Source organism: Periplaneta americana, chromosome 12, assembly GCF_040183065.1.
Source record: "Periplaneta americana isolate PAMFEO1 chromosome 12, P.americana_PAMFEO1_priV1, whole genome shotgun sequence".
Taxonomy (NCBI): domain Eukaryota; kingdom Metazoa; phylum Arthropoda; class Insecta; order Blattodea; family Blattidae; genus Periplaneta; species Periplaneta americana.
Genome location: NC_091128.1, coordinates 161742673 through 161765220, shown reverse-complemented (window position 1 = coordinate 161765220; position 22548 = coordinate 161742673). Strand labels below are relative to the sequence as shown.

The 22548-nt window shown below is 33.5% G+C and overlaps 1 protein-coding gene across 1 annotated transcript; it reads right to left on the bottom strand.

The window, feature by feature from the left end:
- Positions 1-1480: 1480 nt before the first annotated feature.
- Positions 1481-21523, bottom strand: LOC138711093 (solute carrier family 23 member 2-like). The gene is made up of 14 exons (XM_069842413.1): positions 21389-21523; positions 17909-18058; positions 17440-17597; positions 14264-14469; positions 12583-12709; positions 10580-10700; positions 10324-10465; positions 9201-9314; positions 6890-7029; positions 6627-6774; positions 6307-6386; positions 4715-4856; positions 4376-4496; positions 1481-2922 (listed from the first exon to the last, which is right to left on the bottom strand). Exons 1-14 carry the CDS (start codon positions 21431-21433, stop codon positions 2874-2876), a joined length of 1743 nt encoding a protein of 580 aa, XP_069698514.1. The 5' UTR covers positions 21434-21523; the 3' UTR covers positions 1481-2873.
- Positions 21524-22548: the final 1025 nt, after the last annotated feature.

The following is a 22548-nucleotide window of genomic DNA, read 5'->3' as shown; positions in this document are numbered from 1 at the left end:
AAGTGTATTCTACTACTTACCTGCTTCATTCATTTCAGGATATTACAACAATGTGTAAAGTAGTTCCGTCTGTGTACCTACCTTCATCCAGTGCAGCAGTGTTTGGAGAGAATTTCTCTCAATAAATCGAGAAATAGTGGCATCTGCGACGGATTCAACATATTTCCTGTACCCTGTGTCACAGTAGAGCCTCAGGCGCGGTTTGCAACCCTCCCGAAACTCGAAAATGGACATTTTGACTTCAACAATTTCCTTTTAAACGTACGACATTTCGAAAACCAGATTTACAGAGAGGCGTTTTTAGCGTGTCTGAATTCCTCTCGATGTATTGGGGCTAAGTACCACATCTCATAAATCCACATGTTGAATTCCGTCAGAAAAAGACAAGAGTGTAAATGAAGACTTGAAGTAAATAAGGATCTAAGTGTCATTTCATACTTTCCAGGAAGTTGATTTAATATACGTTGAAGTTATAGTGCAGATGATAAATGAAGAGTCTGGACTTTGATTATTTTTCATGTTATAGGGCTAGGTATATAAATTGTTATTCCAGTAGAAACACAATTTTTACGAAATTGGTACTTAAACCATTATTTACATGAAGTCTTCATTAATATTCATTTCGAATATGTGAGAAATTCAGTACCAGTAGGGCTCCTACAAAAGACCTTTCCTGTTTCGAACATACGTAATTTACGTTCTATGAATCTGAGATGCATGAAAATAGCACCAATGAAAAGAGAAACTCAAAAGTTTAGTTGTAGCAAAATTGCTTTCCTAGTTGGTAACACTGCCTCATAATAGCGCATATAAACAAATATGTTCATTGTTGAGGCGAAATGGCTGCTATAGAGAACAGAAAAGCTTGATTTTCATGTGAACCAGTAGGTTACTAATGTGCAACGGCATTACCGAACAAAGTTTGATGCAATGGGCCTACAATTCGTAAATGGTACACTGATTTTAAGACAAAATTTTTCGCAAGCTGTTTTGATTTCAACCATACCGATTAAAGTTGCTGCAAGCCCTAAAACCAGAGGACAAAGGGCTACGAAGAAATTTCTGCATAAGTATGCAGACTTTAATTCAAAACTATGATGAATTTATTCGTTTTGTGGTGTTTTCCGACGAAGCCACTTTTCATCTTTCTGATAAGATGAACAGACATAACCTCAGAATCTGGGGGTCGGAAAATCCACGTACCTACGTGGAACTTGACTATAGGTTTGATGTGTGCCGTGTTAACCAATGGGGAAAATATTGATCATCTTTAAGGTGAGCAACTAAACTTCTTGAGTTTCTCTTTCCATTGGTACTATTTCATGCACCTCAGATTAATAGAACGTAAATTACATGTGTTCGAAACTGGAAAAGTCTTTTGTAGCAACCCGTGCGTATGTCTGTGTGTGAAAGACATAAGAAATTAATAAGACATGGAAGGAAAATTTGGAAGGGAAAGGAATACAAATAACGCATACGATTTGTAATAATGATGTTACTTAAATAATTTTATTTCATGAAACTATACACAGCTTTAATATTTTTAAATATACTTTTCAGTATTAAGCTTTGAAATAATTGTATTACCATTCCTATGACAATTTGCATTAACTTATAAACTTGTTTCGTTATTGTCATGGTGTGAAGTACTCTGTCTATAACTGCAAACATCCATATCTTAATCTAGTTTCACGATTGCGGCGTCAATGACTATATTACAGTATTATTACAATATCGAACTGATCTATACGTTTTATTCGTTTTATTCACACTCCTCAACTTCGTATTTCTGATCTACGAGTATAATTAGACACTGATTCAGTAAGTCCATGAGGTAAAACTGTACTGCATCATATTTTTTTTTACGAATAAGTTTAAAAAAAGTACCAATTGCTTTCTTCAATAGTATTGGTATTCAATGTTTATATGTAACATTTTAACATAAAGTTCTCAATGCTAGTAAATTGTTTACAGTCTTCAACATGAACACAAGGAGAAATTGAAATATATCACTTTAGGTGACTTGCTTTTTAACATTGCACGCTCATTCACTGATTTCACTGATAACTGTACTTGACCAAGTCACATTGGCGGCTTCTCACTAAATAAGCCATTGTCCATGTCTGGCAGATGTGTTATATTTCAGCAAACCATAATTTGAAGATTTCTTCAGATACTTTAGGAAGGTTGCCTACTGGAGTAACTCTCAACCGCAACCGAATCGAAATTGATTTGATATGATATGATTTATTGTCATTAAGCAAAAACATCCCAAGTGGTTGATGGCCCTTCACATTCCTGGAAATTGATTTATAGTTGCAGCTTAATTGCGTTGAAGATTCATGTCTGTTCGCACCAGAGCAACTTTAAACAGCAACTGTCAACTGCGGTCACTAATATACACAACACACCAGTTGCTATCAACTCAGTTAAATTGATTGAAAAAGTGGGAACGTATGCATCTTGTTCACATTATTGTGTTAATAGCAACCGTAGTTGTGTTGAAGTACAGTTGAGTTGCGGTTGACAGTTGCTCCAGTCGGAAACCTCCCTTAGCTTCCCGTGCCAGTCTTCTTCCCTTGTTACTATATTTATTAAAATATCTTCATCTCATTGACGCTGAAGAGTCTATGTCGTTGAAATAACGTCATTACATAGGCGTCTAAAAAGTCAGGAACTCGATTGTGATTGAAATGGAAGACTCAGTAACAAAACTATCGTCACAGTGTAGCACTCCAGTACTGCATCTTCTTACTTTCTGCTTAACTGTGAAGGTTCGAGTATTTTAGTAATTATCCTTCCAAGAGGACATTAAAAACACCGAAGGAGAAGTTGATGTTGAGTCTCAGTCTTCATTCTGGCATTGTTTTCACTTATGGCCTGTAAGTTGGCAGGAATGGAAAACGGGAGAATACTTTATGCCTGGAAAGAAAAAGAAAACCAGTGAGCGCAAATTTTAAATGTGATACAATATAAACAAGAAGGAATATTAGCTTCCTATAGAGTCCTTAAATACTAAGAGTTGAGATATATGGCTAATTAAAACTGATTACTTCTACCAGAAATCCTGGCTCTAACCATAGCGTATTTAATAATCAAATCAATTCACAGGTGGCTTTCTAAATTACTCTGCCTTTATTACAAAACCACAGAACAACACAAGGCTTCATTTGTTTTTTTTTTTTTCTATACTATCATATAGAGCATTCCACGTTAGGAAAAAAGCATTGCTTTTATAGGCCTTCCCTATACATTGTAAAGCTATGTGGTAGGTAGGCGTTTCCATGGCAACTGCTCATTTGATGGAATAGCTCCATATGCTCTATGCTTTTTTCTTAACGTGGAATCCTTCAAAGTAGCAGTCATCTCTTAATTGATTTGAAGATTAAATTTTTTATAGTAATTAATGATTTTTCACTGCAACCAATAAGAATTGATTGTTTTCAGGACATGGAAGGGGTGATAGTAGGACGGAGAAGAATAATGTACACAAGATTTGCTGATGATATGGCGTTGTTAGCAGAAGAGGAGATGATACTAAGGGATATGCAATTGGATCTAAATGACAGCTGTGAGCAGTATGGGATGAAGATAAATGCAAACAAGACGAAAACCATGGTCATAGGAAGAAAAATAGAGGTGAACTTGCGAATTCTAAATGAGGCAGTAGAGCAAGTGGACAGCTTCAAATACTTGGGGTGTACTATAAGCAGTAACATGAGCTGCTGCCAGGAAGGCAAAAGGAGGATAGCAATGGCCAAGGAAGCTTTTAATAGAAAAATGAACATCTTCTGCGGACCTCTGGAAAAAGAACTAAGGAAGAGATTAGTGAAGTGCTTTGTCTGGAGTATAGTATTGTTTGGGGTAGGGGGGCAAAAGAAGATAATAGACAATATTAAGATTTATGGATTGTATGCAGAGACGAAGAGGAAGGCGGAAAAGAGGGAAGATTGGAGATTGCTGGGTTTGCAGTTAAGGACTTGAATGAATAATTGAATTGGACTGTTTACTTGATTGTCAAGTAAATATATTGCGGGCCATGTTTTTTGCTTTTTAGTTCACATATTTCAACTTTTAGTACCGGTACATAGCAACTTCAGATCTCTGTGCATTATGAGGACATCTAACATATCTCGTTAATAAAATTTTCAACACCCGTGCTCAGATGAATAGAACAATCGTTTTCCCTTATAATAATTGAACACTACTGTTGAAACTTAACCTGAACACGGTATCAGAGTATTTCTTCCTCTTATTAGTATTATGTTATTACATTGGAACGAAAGTCATGATTAGAATCATTTATCAACTGGAACTAAAGCAGTCATGAATTTACATATAGATGACTGTAAAAAGTCGTTGACATTGCAAATACCTTTTGAGAAATCCCATGCCAACAGGGAAGTCGTAAGTGCTGGGTATATCAGCATCATCTTTGTTGGATGTAAACTCGATCTCCTTCTGCCATTTGATGAGACCGCGCTCCTCTGGTGTTCCTAAATAAATTAGAAAAATATATTTGTTTTAATTCGGAATAATATAAGTTTGTTACGAATTGTTCTTTGCATGATTTCAAGCTAAAGATTAGAGTTCATGTGTTCATTCTTTTGTGAAGACCACAGATACATAATAGTTCTTCAATTGAAAGTGATAGGAAAAGAATGGCAAGGAGACCGAATGACTGTTGTATATAGATGTTTTAATCTCTGTTTACCTGGGACGAAATTATCAAGGAGACAGCCAGTGATTCCTCCTACCATGATGCTCGTACTCAGCAGAACTGTGATGATGCTGTCTACTATCTCATTGCCAGTTTGAATTGAGTGTGGGTGTGCTTGCATCCATTTTGGCAGCACCTAAAGAAACGTGATTGAAGATAACTGATTATACAATGTCCAAGCAATAAATTAATCTATACTAATAATAAATCTGTAGCGAAATTTTTCTGGTAATTTTCGATTTTCCAAAAATAATTGGTCCTAACATATATAATTAACCACCCTGAAACCGAAAATCGCTTTTTTGAAATTTTTGTTTGTATGTCTGTCTGTCTGTCTGTCTGTCTGTCTGTATGTTTGTTACCTTTTCACGCGATAATGGCTGAACGGATTTCGATGAAAATTGGAATATAAATTAAGTTCGTTGTAACTTAGAGTTTAGGCTATATGGCATTCAAAATACATTATTTAGAAGGGGGGTTATAAGGGGGCCTGAATTAAATAAATCGAAATATCTCGCTTGTAATTGAGTTTTGTGAAAAATGTTATATAACAAACGTTTCTTTAAAAATAATTTCCGATAAGTTTTATTTCTTGAAACATTTTTATAGGACTGATATTTAATGAGATAAATGAGTTTTAAAATTAAAATAACTGCCATCTAAGGCCGTATAATGAAATAAAAAACAAATGACTTCGTCTATAAGGGGCCTTGGACAGCAACAATCGAAAGCTATGAAAGATAGCCTACAGAGAATGTTTCTGTGTTTGTATGAAGTAATATCGGAAGCTAAATTAACCGATTTGTATAATTAATTATTATTTCACCATTGGAAAGTGTAGTTTCTCTAGATGGACATAATGCTATAATGTTATTACAGTAACTTCTGATATAATATAATATAATATAATATATAATATAATATAATATAATATAATATAATATAATATAATATAATATAATATAATATAATATAATATAATATAATATGTAATATTATATAATATAATTTAATTTATTTGAAGGGTTCACAACCATAGTGGGCCAAGCGCCATTTACTGAATAGGTAGAAAACAAGGGTTAAAATTAAGTTATTACCATAATTCAATGGAAACCTATAACAAGTAAAATAAAATATACACATTAAATCTAAATGATGTCAATCTTCATTAAACTATGGTTGCATGTAATAAAAATTAGAAACATGTTAAAGGAATTGTCATTGCACCAAATGAGTGTCTCTGGACCAAAATGATCGCATTTTAATTATTTGGATGCAATTTAAATTAAGTAACATATTAAACGATTTATCCTTCTATCAAACACGATTGTTCCTTGGATCAAATGTCCTATTTTAATTATGCAATTACTTTATATTTATTTCTAACGGGTGCAGCGGAGCGCACGGGTACGGCTAGTACTAAATAAAAAGCGTAATTAAAGAAAAGTGACATTTGTTTATAAATGAATCTGGTTGCTCTAATGATTGTCATTTGTTCTATAATGTGGACAATATGTGGTATTACTGTACTACACTGGTAAGATAATTTCTGAAATTGTGTAAGTTTAATAAATAAACTGACTTACCAGAGAGAAGAAAATGGAGAAACCGACAACGAAGAGATTCCTTGATGAGTTCATGTCTACGTACTGTAGGGCAGAGAGTCCTGAAACAGTTGTAATGCACCGAACTGTAGATGACCCTATTGTATTTCTGTGTTTGAAAATGTTTTAAGTCTGATTTCTATTGTAATAGAATAATTGATAGTAATGATGATGACGATGATAATGATGATAAAGTAATAATAATAACAATAATATAATCTGTATTTAACACTAAGTAAAAAACTGTTCACTTTTCACAGTTTTTGCTGAAGTTCAGTATTACGTAAAATAGGTTTACGTACCGAAAGCAACAATTATGCCAAACATGACACAAAACATTCCACCAACAACAGGCTGTGGAATAATGATAAAGACTGCTCCAATCTTTGTTGTCAAGCCCAAGAAAATCATGAGAAAAGAAGCGTATTGGATTACACGCCGACTTCCAATCTGGAAAAGAAATTACAACTTATATATTAAATGCATTTTTTACTCAGTCTTAAGCTGATTCGTCTCTGTTTAGTGCCAAAGGACTCGGAAATGTTTTTATGGGTAATTTACTTACTTTTGTCACACCAATTGCAGCCACGTTTTCTCCAAAGGTGTTTGTGCCATTTCCACTGCCCCAGATTCCAGCTAGGATGGTTCCTAGCCCCTCGATGGCAATTCCTCGGTTGATAGCATGGACGGGTGGTGGGGGTGCAACTGCAACATTCAGTGTTTTAATGTGTTGTAATTAATGGCACATTTTAGTACCAAATATTTTTATGTAATCTAACCAATGTGTCTGAGACTCTTCCATAACATACCATATGTTTTTCTGGGTATAGGCCACAGGAATTTAACATTATCGTAAGAAACCTATGTATAAAAACAATGACGAAATAACTTAATCAGTAGGCCATGTTTAGAAATTAGCAGGCTTTGACAATTTGTAAAACAAGAGAACATCAGACTTTGACAACCCATTGCCTGCTCAAATACAGCCGTCGGATGTGTTAAAGCAGGCGGTGACTTAACTATAAATTATATTCTCGCGTTTTATACATTTTCAAAGCCTGCTAATTTCTAAACATGGCCCTCTGATTAAGTTATTACGTCATTGTTTTTATACATATGGCAATGTTAAATCCATAGTGTTCCTATGTTCTATACCAAAAAAAACGCACACGGTGTAATTACGAAATAATCAGATTTAAGCTCCAACTCAATTTCAAAAAAGGCGTTCCTTATTTCTACTGAATAGTGGTCTACATTTTGGAAATAGAGCTTTCATATTTAAATAGCAGAAATATGAATATGATTAAAAATTGGGTTTCTATTTTACCACGCAAGAATAAAAAAGTTCTAAAATTAAACTACGGTATTAAAAATAAATAAAGTTCCTAACAAAAAGTATTGTGGTGTGATAAATATTGTAACTGTTTCTTCTGTTATACCCAGTAAAATTAATTTCAAAGGCATATTGGTTCCGTTAAGTTCAATGTTAATTGAAAAATGAGTTCTATTCAGTCAATACTTAACATAAACACAATAAAACATGTTATAATAACATTTACACAGATTTTAAAAACAAACGTTTTCGCCAATTTTGATTGGCATCTTCAGGTCGTGTAGGTCGAATGGAACATGTTATAAAAAGTGAACACTTGGTATATGATGTTAAAAACCAAAGTTACAACTGTAATATCACTTAAAAACAGAGAATAGAATATAGCAAAAAGCCTCCTATATTCTATTCTCTGTTTTTAAGTGATATTACAGTTGTAACTTTGGTTTTTAACGTCATATACCAAGTGTTCACTTTTTATAACATGTTCCATTCGACCTACACGACCTGAAGATGCCAATCAAAATTGGCGAAAACGTTTGTTTTTAAAATCTGTGTATATGTTATTATAACATGTTTTATTGTGTTTATGTTAAGTATTGACTGAATAGAACTCATTTTTCAATCAGTAAAATTAAACTATACAAATTATAAAAAATGCATTTATATTTGGCTATTTCAGACATAAGAGTAACTTCGGTGCACTCAATTTTCTATTACCGTGCACTGTTTTCTACAAAATATCTCAGGAGGCACTGTAGATTATTATTATTATTATTATTATTATTATTATTATTATTATTATTATTATTATTATTATTATTTTAATCCTAGCAGTATAGAGAAGCTAGTCTTGCTTGAATGATGAGAGAGGGATTATGCATTTTCTGAGCTATCTCGAATTAAAATTAATATATTATGCACAATATCATGCAGAATGCTTCTTCATAAACTAATACATGGTAAGCCTATTACGAGAGAAACAATTTACCTATTTATTTCACTTATGTTTTTTTTATTTAAAATACCGGTATATCTTTTCTCTGTTGGACAGACGAAAATAGAGGGAGTAATTGAGAAAAAAAGCGCAAACCATTCTCCTCTCTGAGAAAATAAATCGCACATGGTTTGAGTGCATAATATAAACAGTGTTAAGTTCAACAGAAAGATATAAGTCAAACACAAGTTACATTTAGAGAATCATTATGAAATGCTCCTGATACTATAAATGAACACAAAAGTATTAATATCTGAGGCGTATGTTTCCGAAATTTGACACAAAACTTATTGATACGGCCTGGTCTCTTTCTCTTCAATATTTTTAACTTCGCATTACCTGTAGAACATATTTATTATGATTTATTTAAACATTTTATTTGATAGTTTTGAATAATTTTCTTTCCGTTATTTAAGAGTCCATGCTCCTATGAATGCGAGACAATAATATCTTTATGTTATGTAATACACATATAAAAAAGTCACTAAGTTAAGCAGATCACTCTGTATATGAAGTGGATGACAGATTATTTTATACACATAGACTTACCACACATTCTAGCGGTAGTTGGATAAAAACTAATAGACTCCACAGTGCATGCTAAGACGCCAGCTAGCATTCCCAGAACACCAGCTGCTGTGACAGTTGGGATGCCCCATTGTCCTGAAATGATAAAAGTTATGATTATAATGTAATACTCAAGAGAGGATGAAAAGAGAAATTATCGAGAGAAAAACTCTTTAGTCAGCTTTCATATACAATGTCTAATCTTGTAATTTAAATACATAATTCTCTTTTCTTATGTGTACTTTTAGCAAAGGCAACCATGGTTTAACAACACAAAAATACAAACTTAAGTTGCTCTAAGTGTACATTTTTTTAGATTATCTCATACAAATGTTATTATTTATATTACCTACATAGATTTATGTTATATATTTTCACGTTCCTTTGAGTGGTTTATTTGACCTCGCTAGTTTGAATAGTCGAATTAAAATAGCGACAAAAAAAGTATTTTTTGTATATTGCAGTATGCCAGGTCACAACCAGTAATCACAATGAGTTTAGAAAAAGATTCTTTCACAAAGGCATATAGGTCATTTTTTTTAAAGACAGTGTCCAGTACATCGTAACTGGATATTCTATAAAACTGCAGTTCCCAGGGTTAAATGAGGAAGATTTTAATTACGTTTTCTAGCAAAATTGGGCACCGCTACAATTTCATAATGATGTTCGGAAGACTCTGAATGAAACACTCCCACATCGATATCTAGGAGATGCTGGAGCAGATAAGTTTTCTCTATGCTGCTGGCCTCCCAGGTCTCCGGACCTAACACCATGTCATTTCTTCCTATATGGTTATGTGAAAGACATCGTCTAAGTGTCATTTTTGCCTCGAGATCTCCGAACATAGCGGACTCGAATCACGACTGCTGCGGAAAAAGTAGCCGTGAATATGTTGGGACTAGTGTGGGAAATTGGACTTTCGTCTACATATGTGCTGTTTAATGTTACGGGCACATATTGAGGGATTGTAAGGTATGAGATCAAAAAATTTGAGAGAAGTTTTTAAACCTCCTGTGATTGGCAGCATGGATGTAGTATTTGTTATATCTTTTACGTTTGTATTCATATCATTAATGTTAGTCACTTACGCCTGTCTCACTCTTACCTGGATAGGGGAGGCGAAACCAAGGAGACTGTTCAATAATCTTCAATTTGATGTCTGTCCTGGCTGGGTGTCCAACGGGAAGATGCTCAAAATGAGTCATCATACCACAAACTCCCCACATTAATAGGATAGTCAGGAGCACCTGAAAATAGGACGGATGGTATATTACAAAACCTTAGTGCATCTAAGTGCATCCGCATATATTTATTGTTATTAAAGAAATAGTATACAGCAACCTTAAAAAATTAAATCTTACTGGAAATAGCTTGAAGAGTTGAAACCATATAATTCTGAAGCCCTTGCCAAATGAATAACCTGGCACAGGTATATGTACTTCTCTTATAAGCTGCGAGAACAAAGTGACCATCATGATTGTTCTGAAAAGTAAAAAAATTAGAAAAATTAATTAATAAATTAATAATAATTAATGGTTCATATATGACAGATGAGAAAAACACTTAAACCTGACTAAATTGTAATTACTGCATTATACAGTCAACTCTATAATATGTCATTTTATGAGGTGAGGATTATCGAATCAGTATATTGTATTGATTAAAATCATTCTCATTTTCTTTGCAAACATTCCTCGATAAGGCTGACATCTCTCAGGATATTTACTGAGCATACAAATCGCAAGTTTACATTGCATTTTTCTACACTCATAATGCACGAGAATCAATCAGCTTTTTCAGCATTGTTTACCGTCTTTTCTGAATATCCACCACATCTTATCAAATACCTTACTATAAAATACCGGACAGCTGTATACTAGCAGCATTGACATGAGTGCGAAATATCGCGGACCTGACATCTAGCGGAGCGGCGTGGAATTATGTCCACAAATACAAATATTAACATAGCGAGATTCGGACTATTGTTTAAAACGTGAGTTACTAATGTGGAATAATATATGAAACACTTAAGAAATGTTGAATAGTATTTAATATAAAATTATTATCTTATATCAAAGCTGCATATTATGAGAAATATTGCACACTTCATATTACTTTCCGTAATTAATTGTTACATATTTTTTTCTTTGGTTTAGTGAGACAAAATCAATTCTGACATTAGGAATGAATTTACAATAATGCTTTATATACGCATTGCTGACAACTGCAAAGATAAAATTGATAGTAATCTGATGCTTGTAATAATTAGTAAAGGCATGTGGACAACAATAAAACAATCTGATAAAACCTTAAAATTTACAATGCATTTTAACTTCTATTCATTTATTAGGTCTAAATAAAAAAGCTAATTTGTATTTTTGTATCAACACAAAGACGAAGGAATTAGGCCTACTAAAGAATGTTGTTGACTCACGTTTTATGATGCCTCGTAAATCGAAAGTACGATTTGGAGCAATTTGTAATGCTGCAATTTTGTAGCAATTATAAACAGCGCATCACAGCCTTAATTAATAAAACTGTTAACTAGCCTAGCAACAATATACGTTGCAGTTGATTACAGCTTCTTTCGAGATTATCGCCACACCGGCCGTCTAGGTAGCAGCACTAGCGTCGTTCGCGCGCAGAACTGCTAGCTGTCCAGTATTATTGTAGTAAGGTATTTGATCTTACTTCAATAAAAATAAAACGAGCAATAAACAAAATGAAATCACCATCACTTTATGTTGTTATTGTTATTGTGGTAAACAAAATAGCATCACTACTTTCTGTTATTATTTTTCTTGTATCGTGCAGGCATTTCATCTGAAGGATAACAGTTCAGTAGGGATATTTAGTTAACTATTTGCATTATAAACGTGCAGTAAACGCCATTTTTATTCTAATTTTATTTAATTTATTTCCTGCTATACTTATGGCCATTGTTACATTACAAAATGAAAATTTATGCTGAAAATACTTTTTTTTGTGATTAAAATTCATTCTCTGTACGTAATATTTGTGAACTCGTATGTGTCCTTAAATCTAGGGAAAACAGCTCGTCGATACCAGGTATAGGAGATATTAATGTGGAGTTTTAAGTGTTTCGCCATAAACCATTACTGCAATTACTCGAATACCCACTTTGTAAAAACAAGAAATTATTAAATAAAATAAGTTTTTGTTATTCCTTGTTAAACGATTTTACTTTTCAGGAAATGTGTCATACAGCGTACTTCTTAAGAAGACTTAAGTTGATATGGCATATCGTAAAAATTGCTGTTGTCTAGGCCTATTTAATTTGTATAATTAGCCACCTTAAAGTTGGTAAAAGCATTGGAATGTTCTGACATAAGGCTTCTCTTACCCTGCAGCAATTCCCCAGTGTTGTGAGGCCGCTCTTGCTGCGTTTTCAAACAGGGAGAGACCCACCAGAGACACCGTGGGCACAATGGTTAGTGGGGTGATGTACTTGAGCAGCATGCCGACAATACCTGTAGTATTAATACAGACAACTTATGAGTAACATAAATATTACATGATATAACATTGATAAATTCTATGTACAGTCGACTCCCAATAATTCGCGTGCGGTTAATTCGCGATGAAGGAGTCTAACATGTGCACGAGCGGCATTTCCTTCTTTACTCGATTTGTGCTCTGTCCCTCCCTCTTAAGAAATTTGCGGTCTAAAATCAGAAATAAAATAACAGTCCTCTAAGAAAGAAAAAAATATGACAGATAATTTTTAAACTAAAATGTTTTAAGATAGTTTGTAAAACTTGTGGTTCTTGTTTTAAGATTCTATCTCACGGCAGTACTGTATAATATTATAATGTTTCAAAACTTTTTGTACTGTTTTACATTTTGCACTTGATTTTTAAGTGTGTTTTAATAATTAAACCTATTCAGAATAATTTTACTAGAGTTTAATAATAATAATAATAATAATAATAATAATAATAATAATAATAATAATAATAATAATAATAAATTACCAATAATTCGCGATTTTCGATATTTAGCGGAAGTTCGTGCATTAATTACCGTGAATTATCTAGAGTCCACTGTATTTGTCCTTTCTTTCTTTCTTTCTTTCTTTCTTTCTTTCTTTCTTTCTTTCTTTCTTTCTTTCGTCCACACCTGTGGAGTAACGGTCAGCGCGTCTGGCTGTGAAAGCAGGTGGCCCGGGTTCGAATCCCGGTCGGGGCAAGTCATCTGGTTGAGGTTTTTTCTGGGGTTTTCCCTCAACCCAATACGAACAAATGCTGGATAACTTTCGGTGTTGGACTCCGGACTCATTTCACCGGCATCATTCAGACGCTAAATAACCTAGATGTTGACACAGCGTCGTAAAATAACCCAATAAAATAAAAAATAAAAATCTTTCTTTTTTTCTTTCTTTCTTTCATTTTTTGTGCAGTATCGACTTAATTAGGGAGTTTAGATGTATCCCAAACCAGTGCTGGATTTATAAATGGGGCCCAGGGCGCAAAATTTTGAGGGTGGATCAGGTAATAAAATACATAGTCTGCCATTTATTCTTTGAAAAGGACGTCCTTTAAGTGACTACCACCGAGTTGAAAATGTACTTCGTCAGACATCCACAAAGTGTCAATAAAGTCTTTATCTTCGTCCATTCGATCTAAAATCTCTTCACAAAAACGTCCTTCGATTGAGAATATCGCGATGTTTTAATTGATGCACCGCCTGAATTTTGTATGGATGAAAATGTAAGTCGCGTGAGCAGATGGGACGGGATCATGGCGCCATAAATTAAAATGAAGAAATTCAGGCCTAGTAACTTCAAAACTGTCGTTCTTGTAAAAGTTCTAATTGCAAAATGCACGTTGTGCATCGCTCCACCTTTCCATAATGACTAAATACCATTGTATTGGTAACAATGTGCGCGCAGTTTATCGCCGCTCTATTGTGTTGTGAGAGATATATGCTCCTTAAAATATCCTTTCCTCTGCCGGGCTCTGTATATTTTAAACTTTGAAGTGGTATAACATTGCAATATTTTGCACACAGCAAAAAATACTTACCAAATAATCCGATAAGAAGTTGGAAAATAGCAGAGACCGCAATGGCCCCTGACAACTCCCTCATTCGAATTTGCCATAACTCAGTTCTGTTTTCAGGTGTCATTGCATCCACAATCTCTGGTTCTGGACAGCGCCATTGCGGCAGATTGAGAATAGCTAACGTTGGAACTAGAAACGAAATAGTGCCGCCTTGAACAATTGGTAACCTGTAAAAACCAGAAAAAAAATAGTTAAATGTAATTAAAGTAGATATATTATTATAATGTACCGAAGTACATATGATATTTCCATGCAGATATTCTGCGTCATCATACTATGAAAGAGTAATGGAACGGAGAAAAATTCTCTCCGGCGCCGGGATTTGAACCCGGGTTTTCAGCTCTACGTGCTGACGCTTTATCCACTAAGCCACACCGGATTCCACCCTGGCGTCGGAAGAATAGAGCTGAAAACCCGGGTTCAAATCCCGGCGCCGGAGAGAATTTTTCTCCGTTCCATTACTCTTTCATAGTATGATGACGCAGAATATCTGCATGGAAATATCATATGTACTTCGGTACATTATAATAATATATATGATATGCGTAAATCACTTCGTGATTTAAGACGGCGCTTATTCCGTCGGATACCGGCCAACCAGTCACTCATTACGAGTGCACCTCAGCACATGTGTGGACTTCGGTCCTAGGTTCATAGATATCTATGACGTAGTGCAGAGGGCGGCCACTAGAGGGAATCCAAGAGTTGGAACTTAAAACTGAGACGATTCTTCCGACGCCAGGGTGGAATCCGGTGTGGCTTAGTGGATAAAGCGTCAGCACGTAGAGCTGAAAACCCGGGTTCAAATCTCGGCGCCGGAGAGAATTTTTCTCCGTTCCATTACTCTTTCATAATTAAAGTAGGCCTACACTTGAAATTGGTATTGCAGAGTTAGGACTAGAAATTCACAATGAAAGTTTAACACCACATTTATCAACTTATTTATATACGATGTTATATTTTTCTAGATTGAGAGCTTGTAGAGTACTAATTTAACATTTCAACGGTTTTACTTGATATCTTTATTTTATTTTATTACTAAATCCTTCCATGACTAAAATGCTCATTTTTAGGGAGGAGGAACCCGAAGGCTTGCACTGCAGCTTGAGCTATTGTGGTTATCACTCATGTTCTGTGAACATTTGTCGCCGAACTGTCGTGCTCTTGTACGAATACAGCACGTCGCACTGTGGACTTAACCCAGGATATGGAAATGATGACAATGATATTTTAATAAATGATGGAGAAATGAGTCCGACAAAGTTATCCAGCAAATCTGCTTCAGTTCGTTGAGGAAAATCCTCGAAAAAAAAAATAGCAACCAGAATACGAGGAGTTAAAATTACATTAACAAAAGGTTTGTTGACTGACACATATTAGTGAACCTTGGCCATTCGTACGAATTGTGGGGAAAAAATCTTAGCGAATGTTATGAAATTCTTTAGGAAAGAGGCAGAAAAATAATTACATTGTTTTATATGGATGTGAACCTTAGACTTCAATATAAAGAAAGGCTCGATGTGATAGAATGTTTTACAGAAGTAGACTGAAAAACTGCAGGCATATCAGGCCAGAATTTGAACTCGGGCCCACTCGTTTCATAGTCAGACAAGCTAACTGTTACTCCTAAACAGTGGACCATTTCACAAGTTAGTTTTGTAATATAGGCCTAATTATTAGTTCACAGTTTTGTCAAATAGGCTCATAGAATCCTTTTCCTTGAAGGCCTGTAGTTATGTAACATTTTTGAACTATGTTATCGTACATTCTTTATGTTTTACTTAATCACTTTCACTGTCAGTTTATATCTGTCCAGGGCCGCCCTTAAAGGGGTACGGACTATACTTGAGTGAGGTGCACGGCCAGATTTTTAGATATTTTTTTTAAGGAAAGACGAAGGGTTATTTTCTTCTTTGTGGAAACAATGTAATAAATTTTCATAGCTTGTTGCCTGAGTACTGCACTTCATCATAATCATTTTTTTAAACTTCATTAATCATTATTCCGTAAGGTACCGGTACATATTTTTATTAATTACATATTTTACTGTTTATTATACAATAATCAGTATGTAATTTATATTTTATACATATTCTATTGTTATTTCCTATCCCAAGATCATTAAGAACGATGAATATTATTCAAGTTTATTTCCTCTTTTTCTTAAAATAATGTTGCGTTAATATTTAAGGGAACACAGAATTGCCTATCTTCATAATGTTAAATTATGTCTTACATAAAGAACTTTTTCTCGAAAACAATTGAATCTAGAAAGCTGAATATTTTACAGCTCAAGTACACATAACTTAACTTCGTGCTGAAAGAGTAGTTTTTCTGTAATTTATCTCCTTACTGAGAACAATTTTTCAATTATTTTCAGTATACTAACTCTTGTAATATCTCTAAAATTTAACAACTTTTAAAAACATTGTTTCAGTACATGTATAACATTCAAATAAACAGTTTCCTAAAAATATCAGTTTTATAGATTAAATAGAAGATGAGAAAAGGCTCCTTTTGTGTGAAAAAACAGAACTTACGGAAAATGAGCATTAAAATAAAACATTATTGTGCATATATTTCGCTCCCTCTTCAGAAAAATGAAAAATGAACATAGATATAATTTTAATATAATTATACATTTTAAAGGGAAAAATCAAAAGATAAATTGAAAAAATAATAAATACATAATTTTCCGCCAAAATTCATATTTTTTTAATGAGTATTTACTTCTATACCCTTCTCCAGAAAATCGAAAAATTAAAATGGATACAATTTTAGTATGGTCATAATTATGTGGTATACCATTTTTAACCCTTAAATTGACAAAGTGTCCTATAGGATACAACAGTTAATAGGCTATATGCTATAATTTTAATAGAACAATAGAAAAAAATTATAGGAAAATTAAAATTTCACAGTACTATAATATTGTACAACATATCAAATATGGACATTGCAATAGTTGTTTTCTTTACAGTCCGACAAGGTTTAATAAACTAGTGTGAGAAGTGAAGTTTTGCTAATTTAAGGGTTAACAGGGAAAATAAAATAAATGGAAAAATAAATTAATGTGTTAGCCTATTTACTGAAAATTGCGTATAATTACATAAATACAAAGCTACATTTGGACGTACCTGCAGCCAAAGGTGGCCTGGAACCACGTTACAAGGCCCGTGACGAAGATCATGGTGCACACGATCTCACTCCTTGCAGGATCGTCGTCCCTCATACATAATGCAGGCGTTAGGATGAACGGGATGGACACTATGGAGCCTATCATCGTTAAGTAATGCTGAAAAAAAAAGAAAATTTATACATATATAACATTACCTTTTACTTGAGATTTTCTGGGATTTTACGTCGTTGGAACGTTTCTTAAACTGTTCTTTCACGGTCTTCGAACTTTCTTCTCATATTAAAATTATATTCGTCTTCGGAATTTAATTCGTCATAAAATATATTCACTGCCACCTTCTAAATCATTCATGATGGACTATTTTTATTATTATTTTAACCTGGCTAAACTAAAGTGTATAAGCCTAAGATAATTTGTCGCATATACAGTGCACAAACTATGTAAATGAACATAAAGGCAAACTTTACCTGGAGGGCAATGAAGATGCAAAGGTACCATGGTGGATTATCATCAATTCCATATGTGATTCCTGAGTTGTTCTTCTTTTCTTCTAGTTCTTCACTCTTTGTTGTGGTAATGTTTCCATTTTCCGTTACGGTTTCTTCTGAACCAAATCCCTGTAACAGAATAAAATTTATTGTAGAGTGTTGGTATAGTACGCTTTCGGAAACAAAAAATGACACATTCTGGAGGCTAAATGTCTGGACTAGAAGTGCAGTTTGCACCTAAAATTGATCTGTTTTATTTTAGTATCATTATTGTTTCTGTGCGCCAAAAACTAATAAGATATAACAATTGTGTCAGTATGTAGTGTCTTTTGATACCCTTTATTAACATTTAAGCTGAAATACAAACTATTAGTATCAAAAAATGACCTTTGAAGAGAGTGAAATTTTACCATACAGAATTTACCTTTTTAGGAAGAATACAAAGGAACGTCTTTCTTTTTTTTTGATGATAGCTTAGTCAGATCATACTACATTGTCACGTGTCTGGTACCCACTGCGTCTTTTATTAACGTTTTCTTTTGTTTCCTTTTTTGTTTTCAGTTTCAGAATGGCGATGGGGTAAATGATGCTGCTGCTGATGAAACTAATAATAATAATAATAATAATAATAATAATAATAATAATAATAATAATAATAATAATCCTCAACTATTTTAGCAAACGTGATTAATTTCAATCGCCTAACTCCAATAAATTGACAATATTTAAATGCATTTATGTTGTCCTTCCATCATCGAAGATACTTAAATATCTAGTTGTATGGCTACTATAGGTCAGGTCAATGTTGAACTTTTCTATGTGCTTGCACTAATATGGCCCTTAAGGGGTGATAATGGTTTTAATATAGTGGAAAACCAGTGAGTGATTTTTTGCTTTAAAATACACTTTTATATATGAAAATATATTAGATAAACTTTATTTATGTCCCTATCAACTGCTACTATATTATTTTTGAAACTTGTGTTCAGGGTTTTTAAGAGAAAAGGATGGTTAGGGGAGAGTCGGGTAGTATCGGGCATCGGGTAATATCGGACAGTGAGTTTCTTTCATCTACCACACGATGATAGTACCTGATTGATATGGTTACGTTTCTGTGATGTCGCATAGAGAAACGTAACCATGTCATTCAGGTACTACCATATGGTGGTAGATGAAAGAAACGCACTGTCCGATACTACCCGATGTCCGATACTACCCGACTCTCCCCTAAGTATGGTGGAAAATTAGTAAATGTTCAAAAATACATTTTTTTTTGCTTCAAAATTGTTGATGTGTGGAAAATGTATGACATAAAATTTAATGCGTATTCTTGGCGCCTTCTTAGCTGCTTTGATGCAATTTCTAAAGCTCTGGTGCACAGAATTTTTTTAAACACAAAACTTTGATAGCAGTTTTCTGTAACTTTTAAATTTTTGTTTTATTACATAGAAAAATTACATATTCTAGGAATTATTTATCCCACAAATATAATATTTAGGCTATTAGGAAACTTTTGTTTGTAATAGAAATTTACTATTTTGTTACATTTGAAAAATATCATCCATATTCCTAAAAAATTACCTCTAAAATCCATTTGTAAAATGTAATTCTTTATCTTGAAATTCTGAAAGCCACTATCGAAATTGTGCTCCAGACATTTTAAAGAATATGCTCTGAGGAGTAAAATGTCAAAGAAATTTTGAATTTATCTTCAAAATTGGCTGTGTTCTGATACTTTTTTTCTTTTCAAAATTTGGGCGCCAATTTTTCTACATACAAAAAATTAAAATTATGCATCAATTAAGAACAACACTGTCAAATTTACCATCATTTAACTGAACGAATGAGATTTGCTATCGCTGAATGCAAAAATCACGTCAGCTATAACAGTTGTTTTAAGAACAAGATTCCACTATGTATTTCCTACACTGGAATACTGAATTACTCTATAGATTAGAGACAAATAAATAATTTTGCTAGGTCTTGAAGTAAGGAATGTGAGTTACAAAACGCTTGCTCTTCCGTCTCAGATACTAAGACTGTTCCTTCAACTCTGTTGTCTCTGTTCCAGAACGCACATTCCGTAAGTTATCGGACAATTTATTTACTTCTGATTATAACTATAGCAATAACACATCTATAGGAAATTTGCCTGTAGGCTCTAATAGTTGGCAGAAACATTTTATTCTCAATATTGTATTTGAGAGATGTCAGAAACATGAGTAAATGTTACTTATAATCATATGTGCAGTTTTCATAGGCTACTTGAACCTATAAATATTTTTTGTATTTTCGGAAACGTCCGTTTTTTCGTTCGTTAGTTATTTGATTTGTTCGTCTATTCTTTCCTCCGTCCGTCCGTTATTTCTTTCGTTCGTCCGTTGTTTATTTCTTCCTGTTTCTTTATTTCGTCCGTTGTTTCTTTCGTTCGTCTGTTTCCTTCGTTCTTCCCTTGTTTCTTTCGTTTGTCCTTTTTTCGCTCGTACGTTATTTCTTTCTCGTCAGTTGTTTTTCATTCGTCTATTTTTTCTTTCGTTCGTCCGTTGTTTCCTTCATTCTTCCCTTGTTTCTTTCATTTGTCCTTTTTTTTCGTTCGTACGTTATTTCTCTCGTTCGTCCATTGTTTCGTTTGTATGTTATTTCTTTCGTTCGTCCATTGTTTCGATTTTTGTTGTTTCGTTTGTCTATTGTTTCGTTCGTCTCTTACTTCTTTTGTTCGTCAGTTAGCCTATTTCCTCCATTCGTACTTTGTTCCTTTCATTCTCTTTTTCATTCTTTCTTTAGTTCTCTCTTTCATGTATTCATTCGTTCTTTCTTTAGTCTTTATTTTTCATTCGTCTGTCAGTTGTTTAGTTCGTTCATTCTTTAATTCATTGATTTCTTTTGTTTGTCCTTTCTCTCATGCGTTTCTTTCTTTTGTTCGTCCTTTTTATTTTGTTTTCTTTCTTTCGTCCGTCCGTCAGTCTATCTGTCCGTTCTTTTTTTCGTTCGTCTGTTCTCTTTTCTGTCAATTTTAATCCTTTCATTCATTCCAATAACAGGATGGTAGATGAGAACAAAGATTAGCAGAGTAATTTTTTACATGGTCGTAGAATGACCGATAATTTTTTTCTTGAGCTTTCATACTTAGAGACAGTTTTTTTTTTTTTAATTATCGTAAATCTATGACATGAGGCCCTCATTTGTTAAAATGTCTACGGATATAATTCTTGTGACAGTGATAGTTTCATGGCTAGTTTTTACTAGCAGTTAATGATTGAAATTTATATGTGTAATGAATAGTAAAAGCTATACGGATAAATATTCGTGAAATAATAATATTGAAAAATGATATGTGACTACCAAGACAGTAAAGTCAGAAAAATATTAGTGAAAAAAAAATGAACATCAATACGAATGATTGTCATACTTAAGTATAAAATTAAGTAGTAGTAATGAAATAAAGTCATAAATAAATACCGTGAGAACGAGATCGTTCCTGCTGGCCGTAACTCCGGGATCCATGGTTCAGCTCTCTTCTCGCAGATCAGAATAGGTAGATGTCGCGCCCGACGTCGAGGTACGATATCCTGTTGTATTGCTCGACATCCTCTATTTATTAAATAGGAACTCTATGGTGTGACGTCGTGTTTAATAAGGTGCTCACGTTTAATCTGCAGATATTGTGTTAATTTCGTGATGTCATAGTCACGTGCGACAGACAACAGCAGCCGACATTATGGAACAATAACAAATTATTCAGAGCCAATTAAATTAATTTTGCAATGGCCTTAACACGCGCGAATGAAAGAATTGATTGCATTTCCATCAATGGAAGCCTGGTTGGTGACATTTTCTGAGTGAAAAGCTCAGTTTGTTGAAAGTTACGATGAAAGAGAATAGCATAATTCGTCAAAAAGAAATTATTTATAGGAGAAATTTGTCGTAATTTAAGGCTATGGATCTTTGAAATTTCTAACGTCTACATTCTTACACCAATTAATCTGAAACTTTTACTTTATATTTTTTATAATGAGGATATGCAATACACAAATTTTCACTTTTATATTCAAACTAGTTTACTTATAATTAATTTTCGTTGTTTTTAATACTGAATTATATTGTCCCAATTTTCAAAGTTTACATAATTTTTCTTTAAATTTATATTTAATTTATTCCTGAAAGATATATGTAAAATATAATACATGCTTTTCATATTTTTCAATTACTTTTTGAGAAAAAATATATTTACCCTTTTAGTTGTTAATTTGTCAATTTTTTTTAAACTCATCACATCCTCAACACATGGTGATTTGAATACTTTGAATAGCAGAAGAAAACACATGTGTTAGTTTGTGGACTTATGTGCAAAATTTCACTGAAATTGGAGAAAAACTGCATTCATTAGAGCATTTTGAATGTTACAAAATATTGAAAATTGAAAAATCGAGAAAACGAGTATCAAAGTACAGCATGTTGAGTCAGTCTATCAAACAGCGTCAGATTGTCTTTAAGAACTGAGCTTCTACACGTGATTTTGTGCAAACATGTCAAGGACCTATTGCGATTTTTCATGAAACCTCTATGTCTAGTTTTCTTCTCTGCCTCTCAAGTAATACATTTAATACAGATTCCAGGCG